The sequence below is a fragment of the Pogoniulus pusillus genome, chromosome Z (assembly GCF_015220805.1).
Source record: "Pogoniulus pusillus isolate bPogPus1 chromosome Z, bPogPus1.pri, whole genome shotgun sequence".
Taxonomy (NCBI): Eukaryota; Metazoa; Chordata; class Aves; order Piciformes; family Lybiidae; genus Pogoniulus; species Pogoniulus pusillus.
The window spans coordinates 51686996-51704796 of record NC_087309.1 but is presented as its reverse complement, the minus strand read 5'-3'; the positions used below and the strand labels follow the sequence as shown (position 1 = coordinate 51704796).

Genomic DNA, 17801 nt, shown 5'->3' with positions numbered 1-17801 from the left:
TGTGGCAACCAGCTCTTTGGGATTGCCAGGCTGGTTATCACTTACCATGAATAGACTTAGCTTTGTATCTCACAGCTCCTCCCACCCTCAGCAACTTCAGCTACTCATCCTTGCCCATTGCTTTTCCAACAGAGTTTACTGATCTCTTAGTTGTGCCAAAGAAACCTACAAAATAGGTAGGACAGGATGGAGAGTCAGGCAGAGTTGAACTTTGTGAAGTCTGACAAGGGCAAGTGTAGAGCCCTGCATCTGGGAAGGAATAACCCGATACGCCAGTACAGGAATAATTCCATGTGCCAGTTCAAGTGTAGTGGTTTGGGAGTTCCCCCTCCCCCACGAGATTCACCAGACTAGCTCAGCCAGCTGGAAGCAAAATGAAACTATGTATTTACAGCACAGCACATATTTACAAGCATATGTACACAATATGTACAGATGTTTACAATTATACACAAGTTAAAAGTAACACAGAAATTCAGAATCCCTCCTGAACAGCCAAACTGCCCAGGAGGGCTCCCGACCAGCCCCACTCCTTTCCACCCCACTCCTTATCTCTGAGATAACCAGATAAAGCTCTATATAGCTCACGTGATTAATTTGCAGAGATCTGAGGTGAGATGCCAAAAGCTGGCAAGGAGTTAAAAGGACATGGTTAGATTGGGCTACACAGGCTTCATGCAGAGGAGTTAAAGCAAGATGCAGCTAGGCACAGAGACTGAAGAAGAGGTGAGAGCCTTTGTTATTGTTGTTATATATCTCATGGCAGAACCAATGGCTAATATAGACATCACTATTGTTTTCTCTTCACAGCCAATGATCTAATTTATCTCATTAAAATATTCTGATTAGCCTCAAACCAGCACAAGAAGTTAGGGCTTGACATGCTGGAAAGCAAGTCTGGAGAGAAGAACCTGGGAGTCCTGGTGGATAAGAAGTTCACCATGAGCCAGCAGTGTGCTCTCATGGCCAAGAAGGCCAAGGGTGCATTAAGAAAAGTGTGGCCAGCAGGTTGAGGGAGGTTCTTTTACCTTTCAAGTCTGTCTTGGTGAGGGCACATGTGGAGTATTGTGTCCAGGTTCTGAGCTTCCTGGTTCAAGAGAGGCAGAGAATTACTGGGGAGAGTCAAGCAAAGGGCCACAAGTGTGATTCAGGAAAAGGACTGCCTCTCTAATGAGGAGAGGCTGAGAGACCTAAGATTCTTCTGTCTGGGAAAGAGATGGCTAAACGTGGATCTTATCAATGCATATACATATCTAAAGGGCGGAGGCCAAGAGGATGGGGCTGGACACTGGGCAAGTGGTGCCCACTGACTAGACAAGGGGCAACGGGTACACCTTAGAACACAGGTTTTACTTGAAATTAGGAGGTAGACAACACGGAGAGTTGAGTCACAATTAAGGAGACAGTCACATCAGGCAAAGGGAAGGGTCTGCACAACCAGCAACCTGAAAGTTCTGCTACCACTTGAACAGAAACGTCGAGCAGTTACCTCTGAGAGGGCCAGAGAAGACTCCACTATCATTTCCACATCTCTCACAGCAGGTCGGGGAATTGGTGGAAAGATGTGCAAGTGTAACATGTTGTGTGCCTGTTCGGTATCAAGTAATAACAAATTGCTTTTTACTTACAGCTGTGGATAGCCTGCATCAAACAGCCTTCGTCGAGCCTTTGTGCTCTGTTTTTATGGATGCACACAGCAAATTGGGACATTTTTGTGATTCATTTCCTTCAGGTGCAGATCATAGTCTAAGAAGTCCTGGGATAAACCCAACCTTCCCTCATCCTGACATTTATTCCACACTCTTTCCAGTGTACCACGGGTTTTTTTTAACTGGCAAGATTAGATCAGTTCCCTCGACCTGCTATGTGTTAAATCACATAAACTTGTGTGATCAGGAGCAACTCTGGAGTCACCAGGCAGCTGAGACTTAACCTCCTCTTAAACTGACACCCAGCCCTGCAGTGATTCCCTTAGTAGGTGAGGTGCCAGAGTCCCCCAGGGAGTCTTTTGACAGTAGCAAGAGCTGCTCTTCCAAACCTGAAGAGCAACATAAAAAGGAGGACAAGCTCTACTTGAAGGGGTTTGCTCATAGCAATTCCACAGCAAGATGTCTGTGTTACTTCCAGACAGAATCTTCCTTATGGAAATAGACTTAAGAGGAGTCTATTTCCATGAGTAGAGTTAACATTCCAGACAACAAAGATCACCAAGGGAGCCACGGTTGCCCAGCGTCTCAGTTACACAGGCAGATACCAGCTCACTCATCACCATGGCTGTAACGAGTGCAGCAGCTGAACCAGCTGCAAGCGTTTGCATTAACCATTCGATTAGAAGTGGCTTAAAGCCTTCCCGCCTTCCCACTGTGACTTCCAGCTTCCCAGTGCTTGATTTGCTTTCTGATCACTTTCCAACAACTTTCCATGGTTCGTACCAGGATCTGTAAAAGCACCTAGTTTGCTTGGTTAAGGCTTGGTATACCTCACTGCAACTCTGACTTCTACTTACCCACAGCATAGTTTGTAACGCGATCTGCAGCAAATCTGTTGATTTCTGCTAAGGCTAAAATTGTTTTGTAGCAGTACAAGAGATGCTTTAGTTTTAACCCTTAAAAAAAACACTCATGAGGTTAAGTGGAAACCTTTCTGTACACAAACCGCGCAGAATTTCTGACCCAGCAACGATCCCTGCTATTCGAGCACTTAGGCGTACAGGGCATCGCGGCGGCACCTGCCGGAGAAAACCCCAACGCAGCCACTCAGATCCCGTCCGCGGTGCGCCCCCTCCCTGCGCAGCGAATCCCTGCTGGCCGCCACGGGGAGGCGGTGCCGGGGGTAGGCGGTGCCGGCGGTGGGTGGGGCGTTGCCGCGGCGCGCTCCTGAGCACCGCCTCTCCACCCCGTGACGGCGGGGGCGGGGCCGGTCTGAGGTGCGAGCGGCAGCCGCGGGCTGAGGGGGTGCTGGCAGACGCCGCGCTATGGTTAGAGCTATGGGGCTGGTCGGGCTGCTGCTGGGGCTCCTCCTCGTACCTGCCGTGCTAGTGAGCACTAGCCTTCGTCGTGGCGCCCCGCGGGCCGAACCCGAGCTGGAGCTGGCCGAGTGGGAGCCGGTCTCAAACACCGTCCCAGAGAACTCGCTGTGGCCCCTGCCACAGTCGCTTCGCACGTCCCGTCGCCAGCTGCAGCTGGCCCCCGGCCGCTTTCAGCTGGTGCACAGCACCGGCTCCTTAGCGGAGCCGGCCTGCGGTTTGCTGCAGGATGCCTTCCGCAGGTGAGAGGCGGTGAGGCCGGAGGTGCGGAGGTTGCCCTGTGACGGGAGCGGTTACCTCAGCTCCCCCCCGCCCGGTGTTTTGCTTCCCCGGCAGGTACTACGACTACATGTTCGGGCACTCGGGCCGGCGGAGGCGCAGCCGCAGGCCGCTCGGCGCCCGAGGGGAGCCCGAACTTTTGCAGCTGCAGGTGGTAGTCGAGTCCCTGGACCCCGGCTGTCACAGCTACCCGCACCTCGGCTCCAGCGAGGCCTGTGAGTACCGCGCACAGTCGGTCACCGCGTTCTTCTTTCTTCCGCGGCTTAGCAGCATCCTTAGCGCATGTTTGTCAGTCACGTGGCACACTTAAAAGTCAGCACATTATTTTTTATTAAGGAGCTGAACATCATAGACTCACCGAGGCAGTCGAGAACACTCAACAGCAGTGCCAAGCATAATTCTTGCTCATAATGCTGCTGAAAACCCCAGCCTGCAGTGAATCGTGAAGCTGGATGGACGTGTAGCCTCTGATTTGTGTAGTTTAGCTAGCATTTGACTAGTTTATCTGTCCATGCCCTTTCTAGTAGCTGTCATTACAAATCAACAGCATCATGCCTTGCTCAACCCAAGTTGGTATGGTGAGATCTTTGCATAGGCAAGGATCATTCCTTTCTTTCAGTGGCAGGTGTTGAGCGAAGGCTGGCTTTGCGTACTTACTTGCTCTCTATAGTAATAACTATCTGAAATGAAGCTACGTTCATTGGCTTATGTACATGGTATTTCTGGTTTTACAGGGAAAACAGAGCTTCTTGCTCTTAATTTTGCAGCATTATTAATTCACTTTCTATCACTAGATAAGAGGGATGTTTTCAAATGGGATGGTTAGATTTGATTTATTCTGATATGCTTCTTTAGTTCTGTGACTGAAGTCTGGAGTGGAGAAGTACTCTAAAATAAGTCCTAATGACCAGAGAGATTTTGTAATAGAAGTGAAGCTGAGTACTGCTTTTTGTCTGAACAGATTAGCACAGATTTCAACATACTCAGTTCATCTAGTTCTGTCTTGAGATAATCTTCTGTACTAGGCAAGGCAGTTGTTTGGTATCTAGGATACAGATCCTTAGAAAAAGATCCTTCTAATCTCAAATTGCGCATCCGCAGCAGGATTAATTCCACCTGACTTGTGATAGAATGTACTGATTTTACATGTACTCAGTCTTTTTGGTACGTTTAGCCAAACTCTGCAATTTTTGTGTGCAAGTTTATTGTGCATTTCAACACAAAAGGGGTGTAACAGAAGAATTGCTAGTGCTTTAGGTTTTTTTCTGACACAGTCAGATTATTGTACTGCTTTATTACTAGTTGAACTTTGAACTGTTTTGTGAACTTCAGATTTTAACCAAAGCTGTTTTTCCTCTTTTGTAAAGGAATCTGTCAGATCATGTGATTTTTAGGTTGCACTCTTCAAGACAGTCAAAGTTTTTCCTTTTGCTGTAGAAAAGGAGTTTCCTGTTAGAAAAAATATGGAGTGTTGCCTGTGTAGTAAGATGAGCTCTCCAAACTCTAGCAAGATTTTAATTTTTGTTTTAATGGGGTAACTTCTTCATGGGCTAAATGCTGAGATACACAGTTATTAGTCACTTGCTGTATTCAGTGGTTTGCCTCTGTTTTCGTAATAGGTACAGTATGAATCAGTCAGTGACTGTCCTATAGCAAGAGAGTTGGATGTGTAATCTGAACAGCCATTGAACTTGTTACTGTGCAATTGTTTAAGGTATGGCATATATTCAGAAAAAAGCCTGCTGTTCTTGGAAGTAAATCCCTGACCAAACTACAGTCTACCACAGAAAGATCCATGGAGATTGCAATACTCTTCTCAGTTCTTTCTCACCTTGGAAAAGCATATGCAGTCTGTGCTTAGGTTAAAATGGAAACTTGAGATACTATCTTCATGTCCCTGAGTTGCTTCTTTCTGGTAGTTTAGAGAGGTGTTTGAACTGTATGACTTAACAGCCAACTGCTCTTCCATGCTGAGGCAGGTCCAATAAATCCTTGTACAGCAATTTGCTGCTGCTGTTGATTTTTCTCTCTGCTGTTTGATGTGGCAATGTTGATGTGACACAGGTCAGTTTATTACTGCTTTGGTATTTAAACAATAATGTAGATTTATAGGCATAGTGTGGGTTTTTTTATATGTGTATTTGATATTTAAAAAAATAATCTATTTAAAATATTTGTTTCTCCACTAAAATACACTGAATTATTTTAAATTTAAAAAAAAAAACAAAACAAAAAAAACCCCAAAACAAAAATTATTGTAGCTTTCCTCACCCCAGTACTTTGTGCTTTGCTTCAGCACTAAAGCTTAAGAGGAGACCTTTAGATACCATTCTTCATTTTTCTTATTTTACTGCATCTCATTGCCCAATACATGTGCTTATTGGACTACAGGGTCTGATTTTCATTTCTTTTACCCTTTGTAATTAGACCTTTATGGTGAACACTTAGGAATAGAGCTTGTTAATTAATACTACTAAAAAAAATATATATATACTTAATGCTTTTGCAAATAGATCTGGGCTAAGTACCCAACTTTTATAACCTATGTTTTAAAGGCAAACATGTCATCCAATATGTTTTAAATCATTTGAGTTAAACTTGGTTGGAGTTCTGGTCCACATGCAATACCACCATTATTAAGCACCGTATTTGTTTTCTCACCCCACTGATTGACTGTTGGCTCTGACTGGCAATATATGACTGTGTTATTTTAGGAGCAAATAAATTAAAAATAGCTACATGGTATCACTGTTAAGACCAGCATTGGTTAAAATTGAAAAAAAACCCAAAAGTGAGATGTGGCATTTGAAGAATCTTTCAATGCCCTGTTAATCTGTGCTTGAGGAATGTTTTGACGTGTGTGTGGTTTTTTTTTCCCTTTAGATCATTTAACTGTAACTGAACCGGTGGCTGTATTGAAAGCAGATGAGGTGTGGGGAGCTTTAAGAGGTAAGATGATACTTTTCCTATAGAGCAGTTTCTTCTGGCCTTATTCAGATTCCATGGCAAACTAAGAACCAGCTGACCTTGCCCTCATTCAGGCCTTCATGGGAAGTAATCTTGGGCTTAGAGACCAGAAGAATACCCAGATGTGTGTTGGTCAGCCTCTTAGCATCTCAGAATCAGTGGCAGGCATGGATCTTGCTGTGCCCGAAGTCAGTTAAACTAACCACATCCTGAGTGCTAAAAAGCTCTCTAATCTTCACTGTGAGCCATTTATTCTCTGACTTCAACAGATATCTGAACATGCTAGACACATTGCTAAGAAGACTGTAATGCTGAGGTTTCAGTCTACTGTTCATAGGATCATAGAATCAGTCAGGGTTTGAATGAATCACAGGGATCATCTAGTTCCAACCCCACTGCCGTGGGCAGGGGCACTCTACCCTAGATCAGGGTTCTTACTGGAGTGTTTGTCTGAATTAGCAGATTTTTAATGCTGAATTAGAAGCTCTGTCAATTCCAGAAGTGTCATTAATAAATATATAACAAGGTCAGAAACTTCTACCTTCATTTCAATCACTTCCATATTATTAGAGGGTTAATTTGGTGCAGCTGAGCTGTAGTGCTAATATTCAGTATTTGTGTGTAATGGGGAGCCTGAATGGTCTCTCTTTAGTATTTGTTTAACTGTAGTGCTTAAGCAATGAAGTAAACTGCTGAAAAGAAAGAAACTCAGCATTCTTCTAGCTGTGTTGAATGCTCTGTAAATGGTCAAGGTCCTGTTTTTATCTAAAACTTTAAGGACAAGTACTGGGTTTTACTCTCTATCCCTTTCTTGGAATTTTTCTAGGTTTGGAAACCTTCAGCCAGTTGGTTCATGAGGATGACTACGGAAGTGTAAGTATAACTACTAACTAAAAGCAAAATCTTGTTAATAGGCAACCAGATTCTTTATTAGGTGATCTTCTATAAACAATAGGTCGTCTACTTTCATTATTTTTTCTGATAATTACAAAGCTGTTAATAAGCTGAAAATAAGTCTTTCCTGTCTGAAGTGGTAAACGTAAAATCAGAATTCTAATTTTTAAATCTCATTCTTATAGTTTCTTGTCAATGAATCTGAAATCGATGACTTTCCAAGATTTGCTCACAGAGGAATCTTACTAGACACTTCAAGGCATTATTTACCATTGAAATCTATCCTTACAAATCTGGTAAGTGGTCAGTTTTATATCATGGATAATTAAGGCTTCTCACTGCTGCGTTTTGCCCCCTCAGGTAGCACCTGGAGCTGATCTGAAAGGAGAAGTCATCTCTTCTGTCTGACTCTAAAAGAACAGGTCAGACTTTGCTAACTGAAGGTCAGAACATACAGCAGAAGGAGACTGAGTGGGTGGACACAGTAATTAGTGAATCTGTAGAGGAAGCTGAGATTTGTGGCGCTTTTGAGTTTTCTGCATTTTCTTTTACCTTAACCAGCTCATGTTTTTCTTAGAAGCAGGTTCTTAGACATTGGACCTACACAAACCAATACGTTGGAGACCTTGCAACTCCTAGCTTCCGTGACAACGGGTGCAGGAAAATTCCACTCTTTTCAATAACCAGGCTTTAGTATTATTTTATTAAGCTGATGAAAACAAGCCAGTAAGTAAGTAGTAGAGAGCAGAGGGGGAAATTTGAAGTATTGATGGGAAGCTAATGATGTCTTTCACTGTGTCACTTCAAAAAGAAAAAAAAAAACAAAACCAGACCAACACAAAACTGCAGAGTTTTCACTGAAAAGCTTAAATAAGCACTCTACAAATTGTACACTCCCACTCTGGTGGGAAAGTGATGAATTTGTGTAGTTATATTAGCCAAAGCTGTAGAGTTTTCTGGTTTGTACTCTCTTTTTCTGCTGTTGAAATCCTTCTAGCAGGACTTAGTTGATGGGTTGAACTGGAGTAGCCTCTGAAGAAATGTGCAGTTTTCTGTCTTGTCTCTGTCTTGCTTTCCCAACATAAAATAGTATTAGCATTTCCCTTCCCTTCCTTGTTGCAGAACTTTGCAAAGCAGGCTTAAGATGGGCAGGAAAAGATTGCAGGTAAAAGCAGCCTTCATTTCCAAGGGCATCTTCCAACTATGCTTAGAGCTTGTCCCTACCTCAGTGTTTACTGCTTGTATTTATATGTAAGATCAGTCTGTTTTCAGCAAGTAGTGTTTGTGCAGTGTTTAATTTGCTTATTTTCATCACTGTTTGATGTCTTCTCTAAAAGAGGCAGTGTCTAAGGGTGACTGCAGAGACTTGGGATTTCTAACCATTCTTGTCAGCTTTTTTAACTGTTGTTACACTGTTTTCCTTGGCTTACTTTCCTAGAGCTGCATTTTGTGCCATTTTACTGGTTAAAGAACAAGTGCCCTATTCCTTCCACTACTGTGCCCTCTTGGATCCAAGCTAACCTAATAAAAATCAGCAGTAATCCCTTTGCTGACATGTGGTAATTAGATGCTTAAGGCAGCAGTTCAAGTACAGTTCTTGTTTGTGTCCACCTGCTGCTGTACTGTATTTCCAGAAAGGGCATTTGTCCTTGAGGAAGGAATGGCTGAGCCGAAGGTCAGGAGATACAGTTTCCTTTGTGGGAAGGTGGTGCTTGATAGAAATGCTTGAAGCTTGTTAATTAAAGCTTTCAATGTCTAGTGAAACAGATGAGATAATCTAGGGGAATGGACAGGGCATAAATCTTCCTTTGGATTTGATGTTGCTTCTTTAAATAGATGTCTGTGAAAAAAAGAAAGAGGAAGGAGTGGAAATGTATTGGGGCAAAGGTTTGGAAGCAACTGTGTTGTTAATACTTCATCATGAACAGTGTAAAGGACAATTATTCTTCCTGCCCACAGCAGACGATAACTTCTGGTGACTCTAACAAACTGTCATAGCTTGGAGTATGTGTATAACCACTCATCTGGAGTCTTAGTTCTAAAATAAGTGTGTGAACATGTGTCTTGACATTCTTCAATAGAAGAAGTACCCACACAAATGACTGAAAAGGGGAACACTAATTTTTCTTTTTGGGGGGGGGGAAATTCACAGCTTGCTTCACACGTGTTTGAAATGGATTCTGCAGATGCAAGTACGAATGTGCTAAACAGTAGGAAACTCTCTACTGCCATTGAGTTTTTGATTTCAAAGTATTTGGGTAAAAAAGCTTAAGCTTTTCTGTAAGTCAAAATAGCTGGTGGTACAGAATTTAATCAGCATTTATAGCTGTTTGCTTTCTACCAGTCAGTGTAGGGTGATCAGATTAAAAGCTTGTTGATAAGACCATTGAAAATAGATGAGAGAGGAGTAACTGCATAAACAAGCTTCTGTGTTTTGATACTTACTTCTAGGATTCAGTGAGACATATGATGCTTATTCTTTGGTGTGTGTGTTTTTCAGTTGTTGCATTAGGCATTCAGGTTGTACTGAGGCAAGACCACTTTCCCCATAGGTTTTCTGTGAGAGTGAAGTTCTTAACTGAACTGCATTGCATTTTTTTTTGTTTTACAGGATGCCATGGCTTTTAACAAGTTCAATGTTCTCCACTGGCATATAGTAGATGATCAGTCATTCCCTTACCAGAGTATTTATTTCCCTGAGCTAAGTGACAAGGTGAGTAAGTGTTGTTGGAGCAGGGTGGGAGGGCAGAAATCTGGCACGCATTTCATGAAAATAAAATGCAGAACCTACACCAGCAATTGAATCTGACTGCCTTGGCTGGTTGTGAGTCAGTACCAGAGGACCAGGAGCCGGCAAGTCCATATTTAGGATCCTACTTGAGTGTCTCTGTGGGCCGTGTTCAAGTCTCTTTTGTGGATGCATAGTAAATTACCTTACTGGGTCATCTGTGCAGACTTGCTCAGGGAAGCGATCTCAGCATTTCCAGGCCATCAAGCAGTAATGGTGTGCAAGAAACCAATTGTAGTGAACAGTGCTTGGATTTCTTTTGGTTGGTTTGTTTAATTGGTAGACTGTCATCCACTCAAACAAATGCCAGAGTTTCCCGTTGACTCTTGGTTTGGAACTACTGCAGTAATACTTTTGCCTTATTGTAGATCTAGCTGCAGAATACAAAGTCTGTAAGAGGCCCAAGAGTGTGAGATTATTTTCTAAAATAAATGCAGTGCAACGTGTCTCTATTTCCTGATTCACAGCCATTTTTGATAGTGAAGGCTATCATGAGGTTCTTGGATAATCGTGAGGTTCTTGCATAGCCGTGAGGTTCTTGCGTAGTCATGATACAACAGTAGCTGTATCAAGTGTGAGTAAAGTAGACTGAGCCTAAGCACAAGATTTGTGATGCTGTTTTGAAATGCTTACTAGAGTCTCACTCTCCTGAAAGCTAGGTAGGCAGTGCTTGAGCTGATGGCACACAGAATTTTTCAATTCAAAGATTGTAGATGTTATATGGTGCAGTCAAATTATTTTTGCTAGTAGTGTCTCTGGAGTTCTGTCCTTTTCCTCACTGACAGGCCCTGATGCTAGATTTGGCACTTGTCTCAGTCCAAATATAAATTCCCAGAGTCCCCAATAAATTTGATAGAATCAATAACAATTTTATAGAGTGCCCTTCCCTCTTCCCCCTTCTTTCCCAAAAGAAAGGGATTGGACTTCAGCAAGGCCTTTGACACTGTCCCCCACAGCAAACTGCTGGCTAAGCTGTCAGGCCGTGGCTTGGATGGCAACACTCTGTGCTTGGTTAGGAACTGGCTGGAGGGCCGGACCCAGAGAGTGGTGGTGAATGGTGCCACATCCAGCTGGCGGCTGTCACTAGTGGTGTCCCTCAGGGATCTGTGCTGGGCCCCATCCTCTTTAACATCTTCATAGATGATCTGGATGAGGGCATGGAGTCAGTCATCAGCAAGTTTGCAGATGACACCAAGCTGGGGGCAGATGTGGCTGGGTTGGAGGGCAGAAGGGCTCTGTAGCGGGACCTTGACTGCCTGGACAGATGGGCAGAGTCCAATGGGATGGGGTTCAATAGCTCCAAGTGCTGGTGCTGCACTTTGGCCACAACAACCCCATGCAGAGATATAGGCTGGGGTCGGAGTGGCTGGAGAGCAGCCAGACAGAAAGGGATCTGGGTGTGCTGATTGATACCTGCCTGAACATGAGCCAGCAGTGTGCCCAGGTGGCCAAGAGAGCCAGTGGCATCCTGGCCTGCATCAGGAATGGTGTGGTCCGCAGGAGCAGGGAGGTCATTCTGCCCCTGTACTCTGCACTGGTTAGACCACACCTTGAGTACTGTGTTCAGTTCTGGGCCCCCCAGTTTAGGAGGGGCATTGAGATGCTTGAGTGTGCCCAGAGAAGGGCGACGAGGCTGGTGAGAGGCCTTGAGCACAAGCCCTACGAGGAGAGGCTGAGGGAGCTGGGATTGTTTAGCCTGGAGAAGAGGAGGCTCAGGGGTGACCTTATTGCTGTCTACAACTACCTGAGGGGTGGTTGTGGCCAGGAGGAGGTTGCTCTCTTCTCTCAGGTGTCCAGCGCCAGAACGAGAGGACGCAGCCTCAGGCTGCGCCAGGGGAGATTTAGGCTGGAGGTGAGGAGAAAGTTCTTCACTGAGAGAGTCATTGGACACTGGAATGGGCTGCCTGGGGAGGTGGTGGAGTCGCCGTCCCTGGAGCTGTTCAAGGCAAGATTGGACGTGGCACTTGGTTCCATGGTCTAGCCTTGAGCTCTGTGGTAAAGGGTTGGACTTGATGATCTGTGAGGTCTCTTCCAATCCTAATAATACTGTGATACTGTGAAGAAAAGGTAAGCACAGCCAAATAAATGAATCTCACTTGATTTAGAAAGTTAAAAAAGAAAAAAAAGTTTAACAATAACTTAAAAAGGTATCTGAGGTAGGGAAGTTAACAAAGGTATAGGGAAGGGAACGCAAATACAAAATGTATAAATGCAACCCAATTTTGATGGTGATGGCTTTGTCTGCCTCATGGGTGATGGCCACATGGTAAAACAAAGAGAGAATCAGGAACAGGATGGTGATCCTTGTATGCAGGGAGCAGAGAGAAAGAAATGTGAAGTCCCCCTGCTTTTATGGATCTTTAGACAGGAAGGGGGGAGTGGGCTAACCATCACCTGGTGGTGTTCAGACCCATCCCTGGGGAGGGGTCGGGACCACCTAGGGTCAGGTTCAAGGTCACTCCCCGTGGAGGATTAACCCTATGCAGTGCTGTATCAAAGCTGATGGGCAGAGGTGTTGGAGTAAAATACTTTTCATTCTGACTTGGCCTATTTTTTCCATTAGTCTTGCACATCATGGGATGAGGACCCCGTGTCTCAGAAGTAATGATGCAGAGGTGGAGGAGAAAACTAACTTGCTTGTATATGGAACTGAAAAATGTATTTTCCAAAAATCTGATGGAGTAGAAGGTAGCTTTTCTCTTTCTTTCAGCAACTGAGCTAAGGAGGAAAGCACAGTCTTTTCAAGGTACTATTTTACCACAGAAAAAGGGGTTAATTTTTGTGTTTCCCCCACTCCAGTTAGTCAATAGAAAAGGTCTGTCAGTGTTGTAAAGGGAAAAAAAAACAACAAACTGCTCTCCAGTCTAAATTGTAACACTTCAATCTCAATTTTGTGAGCTGCTGTTGTAATGTTTTGTAAACTGTCTCTAAATGTGAATATTTTACAGGGAGCATACTCCTATAACCACATCTATACACCCACTGATGTCCGTCTGGTGATTGAGTATGCCCGGTTAAGAGGCATTAGAGTTATCCCAGAGTTTGATACCCCTGGACACACACAGTCATGGGGAAAAGGTATGTCTAGGAAAGTATTAATGGTTGAAAGATTGTGGTAAGTACGATTCAGCAAACAAAGAACTTCAGAAAAAGCAGCCATTAAAATGTTTTGAAAGGTCCTTGGTAACAGGTGAGTGGCAGACTCAGTAGTGATCATGACTTCTACATGATAGATGAACTGAACAGAGAAGGTGGATGCTTTCTGTGCTGGATATGTGTGTGAAGGTACAGGTTAGACTTTGTGTTGTTGTTATGACCCCATTTAGTATTCCTGAGTTTAGGGTAGTAAGGCAGTGGCTAGAGTTAGTGAGTTGCTGTCTCTGGGGTAGTGATTTCTACTTCAAGAAGGTTCTTTCAAAGCAGATGATGTTTCTGACTATTAATAAAGCAGTAGTCTGCCAATGTGCAAAGTGCAACAAAGCTGGATGCTTCTTCACTTTCTTGGCAGAGAGCGCCTGAATCCTGAGAGTGGTGTGTTTACAAGTACTCAAAGACCAGGGAACCTTATGACTTAATTCAAGGTGCACTGACTTCAACTTCACTGCAATTAACTTAAGGTGGTTTTGGTCAAACTGGAAGTTTTGTAGCATGTCAGAGTTCTAGTCCTAGGGTGAGTCTGTGGCCATAATGTTGGAAGATGCCTCAGGCTCTTGCACATTCGTTTAAAATGAGGAGGAAAGAAACAAAGCTAAAGCTAAATCTGCTAAAAACTTGTTGAATCCTTCATCTCTCATGTGGTCTCTGCTGTAATGAAGCACCAGTGTCTTGCCTGGTGATACATGAGGTCTTTACATTTGTATTAAGAGTGAACTGATAGCTCTTTGTACTACAGCTTTTTAAAATGTGATGCAAAAGAACCAGTCCTGGCTTTGCTTAAGAACTGCAGTAGCAATGCTTTGTTTACATTAAAATTCAAGATACTGGAGAGAAATCTTACAGCATGCAAGGAGGATAGTCAGAGCAATCTACCACTAGGGCCCTGTTTGGGTAAAAAGTGCTTGGAGTAGGAAATACACGGGTGGGAAGGTGCTGCTGCTGCAACAGAGCTTACCAAATAAAATGGATTTAGAAATACCAAACAACATACAGTAACTTTTCTCCTGTTTTGTTATCCTGGCTCATGTTGCTTCAGATACCTTGATTCAAGAACCAGTACTTGGTTTTGATGTCTGTCTATCCTTTCTTGTGTAGAAGCAAATTCCTACTAATCTGAAGTAGCATGTGTCTTGAGCCATATACTCCCCACCTACTTAGGTGTTAACAGGGATTAATAGAAAGAGAAAAGAGGCCTCTGGAGCACACTAATTATGTTTGGCTTCCTTTTAACTGGCTTCCTTCCTAAATACATTAAAGCGTTTTTTCACTTGAGTAGTCATTCAGAAACTCTTTTTCAGATACAGTGACATGTTCCATGAATTAGGGTGTGTTAACTCACAAATGTGAAAGTCAGTTTTGATTTCCAGTTCCAGGATTCTTCAACCTTGGACAAGCTGGCAGAGACACAGAAGTTATTTTATTTCATCCTATCTCTATTTGATTATATTTAGAATAGGTGAGCACTTAAGTCATGAATATGAACCTCTTTAATATGAGTAACTGCCTCTCCCTACTAGCAAAATTCAGCATACCAAAGTAGAACTGAATATCCTCTATTAATTGTCTCTATTAGGTCAAAAAGATCTTCTCACCCCTTGTTACAAAGGACAACAGCCAACTGGGTCCTTTGGACCTGTAAATCCCATTTTGAATACTACTTACGACTTCATGACTAAGTTCTTCAAAGAGATCAGCAATGTGTTTCCAGATGCATACATTCATTTGGGAGGAGATGAAGTGAACTTCAATTGTTGGTATGGTGACAGTTCAAAGAATTAAATACCTAGTGCCTCTTAAACTTGACTACACCCATCAATTATGGAATTCAGTTGCATAAGACAGTTTTAATTGCTGAACCCAAAGGTCTCCACTTCCTTAACTACAGCCTGAGAGTTTGGGATCCTCACCAAGCAAGTCATATTGTGGTGCAGAGTTCAGATACTCTAAAGAATTTGTGTAAATCAGCCTGGCAGGAAGCAGGAAAAGTCTGTGTGAGATAATTGACATTTAAATGCTTTGTGTTAAAGTTCTTTCGATTGAATTCTGCCTTCCAGCAAATCTGCTGAAAGTAAGTATTATAGTACTGACTCCTGTGTGCTTGTATTAAAAGTACAGCTTGTGTTCATGCAGTTCTTCGCTTGGTTTTGGATTTTGAATATTTTGGAGTATCCTTACTCCAGAACTAAATTTGGAGCAGATCTAATTAGATGAGTATTAACTGATCCAGGTAGTATTTATCTGTTCTCTCAAAACATTAAATCTGAACATGCAGGACTTGCTTTAATTTTTTAAAAGAAAGAGAATTTCTGGCACATTCTTTATCTCCAAGACATTGGTTTGCTTTTGGTGTATTTTCCCAAGTTCTTAATCTGGTACTGTGGCTGCTTAGTTTCCAAAACTTTTGGTAACCTTCACACAAAGTCACAGAGAAGTCAAGAACCTTAGAGCTCTTAGAAGCTTAAGGCAGCCTCCCAGAGACTGTTTCGGAACAGGAATTCCACTATTTTTACCAGAGAAGTTTGACTATTTGCTTTATTTCAAATAAGGATGAAACTGTTTCAGTATAGCTAAATCATGTTAGCCTGCTGCTTCCATTCTGTGATGCGTTCCAGGCTACGGTGTGCCCAAGGCATCAGCTACCTTGCTGTATGTAGAAGGAAATCAGGTTTAAAACAATTTATCTTTTTTTTTTCTTCTTCTTTTTAAGGAAATCTAACCCTCAGGTGAAAGAGTTCATGAAGAAGCAAGGCTTTGGCACTGACTATGCTAAACTGGAATCTTACTATATTCAAAAGTATGCTGTTTTTTTAATTCTTGCTTAGCTTCTCACAGACACTATTTGCGGATGATGTTGAGGTGCAGATACTGAAGGTGATTCATGTTAGCTTACATTGTTTTCAAATAGTACCATGTATTGGGAACTACACATTTAGTCCAGTGAATTTAAAGTTCAGAGCTTTAAAATACGGGACACAACAAGAATATGTTAGTCTAGTTCTATGCACACTCTGAATGCATTTAGTATCTTTAAGTACCTGCTGTAAGATCAGCACACATGGTAAGGAGTAGAAGTCTCAAGGTTTTAACAGTAGTTGTTTCCCTCTCATTCTTAAATAACGTGGATTTAGATACCTGTATGAGTTGCTTATAGTTTTGAACATCACCAGTTTGTGCTACTGCACATGTATATTACAGGATGTTAGGGGTTGGAAGGGACCTCCATAGATCATTGAGTTCAACCCCCATGCCAGAGCAGAACTACAGAATTTAGCTCAGGTCACACAGGAACACATCCAGACAGGTCTTGAAAGTCTCCAGAGGAGAAGACTGTACACCCTCTCTGGGGAGCCTGTTCCACTGCTCTGAGACACTTAGAGTAAAGAAGTTTTTCCTCATGTTGAAGTGGAACTTCCTGTGCTGTGCCCATTGGCCCTTGTCCCATCCCAGGGCACAACTGAGAAGTTTGTCCCCTCCCTCTTGACACTCAGCCCTCAGATATTTCTAAACATTGATTAGATCTCCTCTAAGTATTCTCTTCACTGGACCAAAAAGCCCCAGGTCACTCAGCCTCTCCTCTTAGGGCATGTGCTCCGGCCCCTTAATATCTTTGTACCCAGGAGAACCTGTTCTATGAGGCAGAGCACTGAAGGTCAAAATTTTAAAAAATACTCATTTTCTGGGTCCCTTTATGCAGTGCTGGGAAAAGCAGCACTGTTGGGTATATTTCTACTCTGTTAGGGTAGAAAATGTTGCTACTTTGTATGCTTGTACTGATCTAATTGAAGTTCACAAACATGATATCCTTTCTGAATTCTAGGATTTTGGATATAGTTTCATCCTATAACAAAGGATACATGGTCTGGCAGGAAGTGTTTGATAACAAAGCACAGGTAAGATAAGAAAATAATAAGATACTCTTGCATAGCAGCATAGTGCTGTGGCAGGCTTCAGATGTGGACTATTAAGTGGTTAACCATTCCGAGAAGAAACATTTTGGAAGCTATCTTTTGTCTTCTCCCTCACCCCCCAGTCTGAAGCTGGTTAGGTCTTTGCTGGTTTTAAACAAGGTTCGCATTAGAGTGTGTGATGGTTTGGGTGTTAGCAGCCCCCCACACTTAAGAAAGTCACCCAGACTAGACTCAGACGTCTGGAAATAAAGGAATGAAGCTATACTTACAGCTTAGCACAGTATACAGGCATATGCACAGCTATATACAAATTAAAAGTAACACAGAAACACAATACCCCTCCAGAAACCAGAGTTCCCCAGGAGGGGCTCTCAACCCAAATCCCCTTCCCCCTCCCTCTTTCAGTCCCTTCAGAAATAACCAGATCAACCCACATATATCTCACATGATAAATCTGGAGATCTGAGGTGAGATGTCAAAAAAAAAAGATGACAAAGAGGTTAGAGGAAAAAGGGGTTAGGTGGATTAGAGAGTTAAAGGCAGACTCAGCCACAGAGACCAGACTGCCAGGAAGAAGGCACAGCCCAAAGTGAGAGCTGAGCAGTGTGTAAGAAATTAGTGGCCTATCTATATTTTGACTAGTTGCATTTCTGAGCAGAAGAATGGTGATATAGGGCACGTTCTTTTCTTTCTTTTCTTTCTTTCTTTTCTTTCTTTCTTTTCTTTCTTTCTTTTCTTTCTTTCTTTTCTTTCTTTTCTTTTCTTTCTTTTCTTTTCTTTCTTT

General features: G+C 42.9%; 1 protein-coding gene across 1 annotated transcript in view; it reads left to right on the top strand.

The window, feature by feature from the left end:
- The first annotated feature begins 2943 nt into the window (after positions 1-2943).
- HEXB (hexosaminidase subunit beta) overlaps positions 2944-17801 on the top strand; it is a 21288-nt gene continuing 6430 nt past the window's right edge. Inside the window, exons 1-10 of the mRNA XM_064140787.1 lie at positions 2944-3267; positions 3362-3519; positions 6188-6253; positions 7098-7144; positions 7351-7461; positions 9777-9878; positions 12902-13031; positions 14683-14863; positions 15817-15903; positions 16927-16999. Coding sequence (XP_063996857.1) covers positions 2975-3267; positions 3362-3519; positions 6188-6253; positions 7098-7144; positions 7351-7461; positions 9777-9878; positions 12902-13031; positions 14683-14863; positions 15817-15903; positions 16927-16999 — 1248 coding nt within the window. The 5' untranslated portion in view covers positions 2944-2974. The remainder of the gene's footprint in view (positions 3268-3361; positions 3520-6187; positions 6254-7097; positions 7145-7350; positions 7462-9776; positions 9879-12901; positions 13032-14682; positions 14864-15816; positions 15904-16926; positions 17000-17801) is intronic.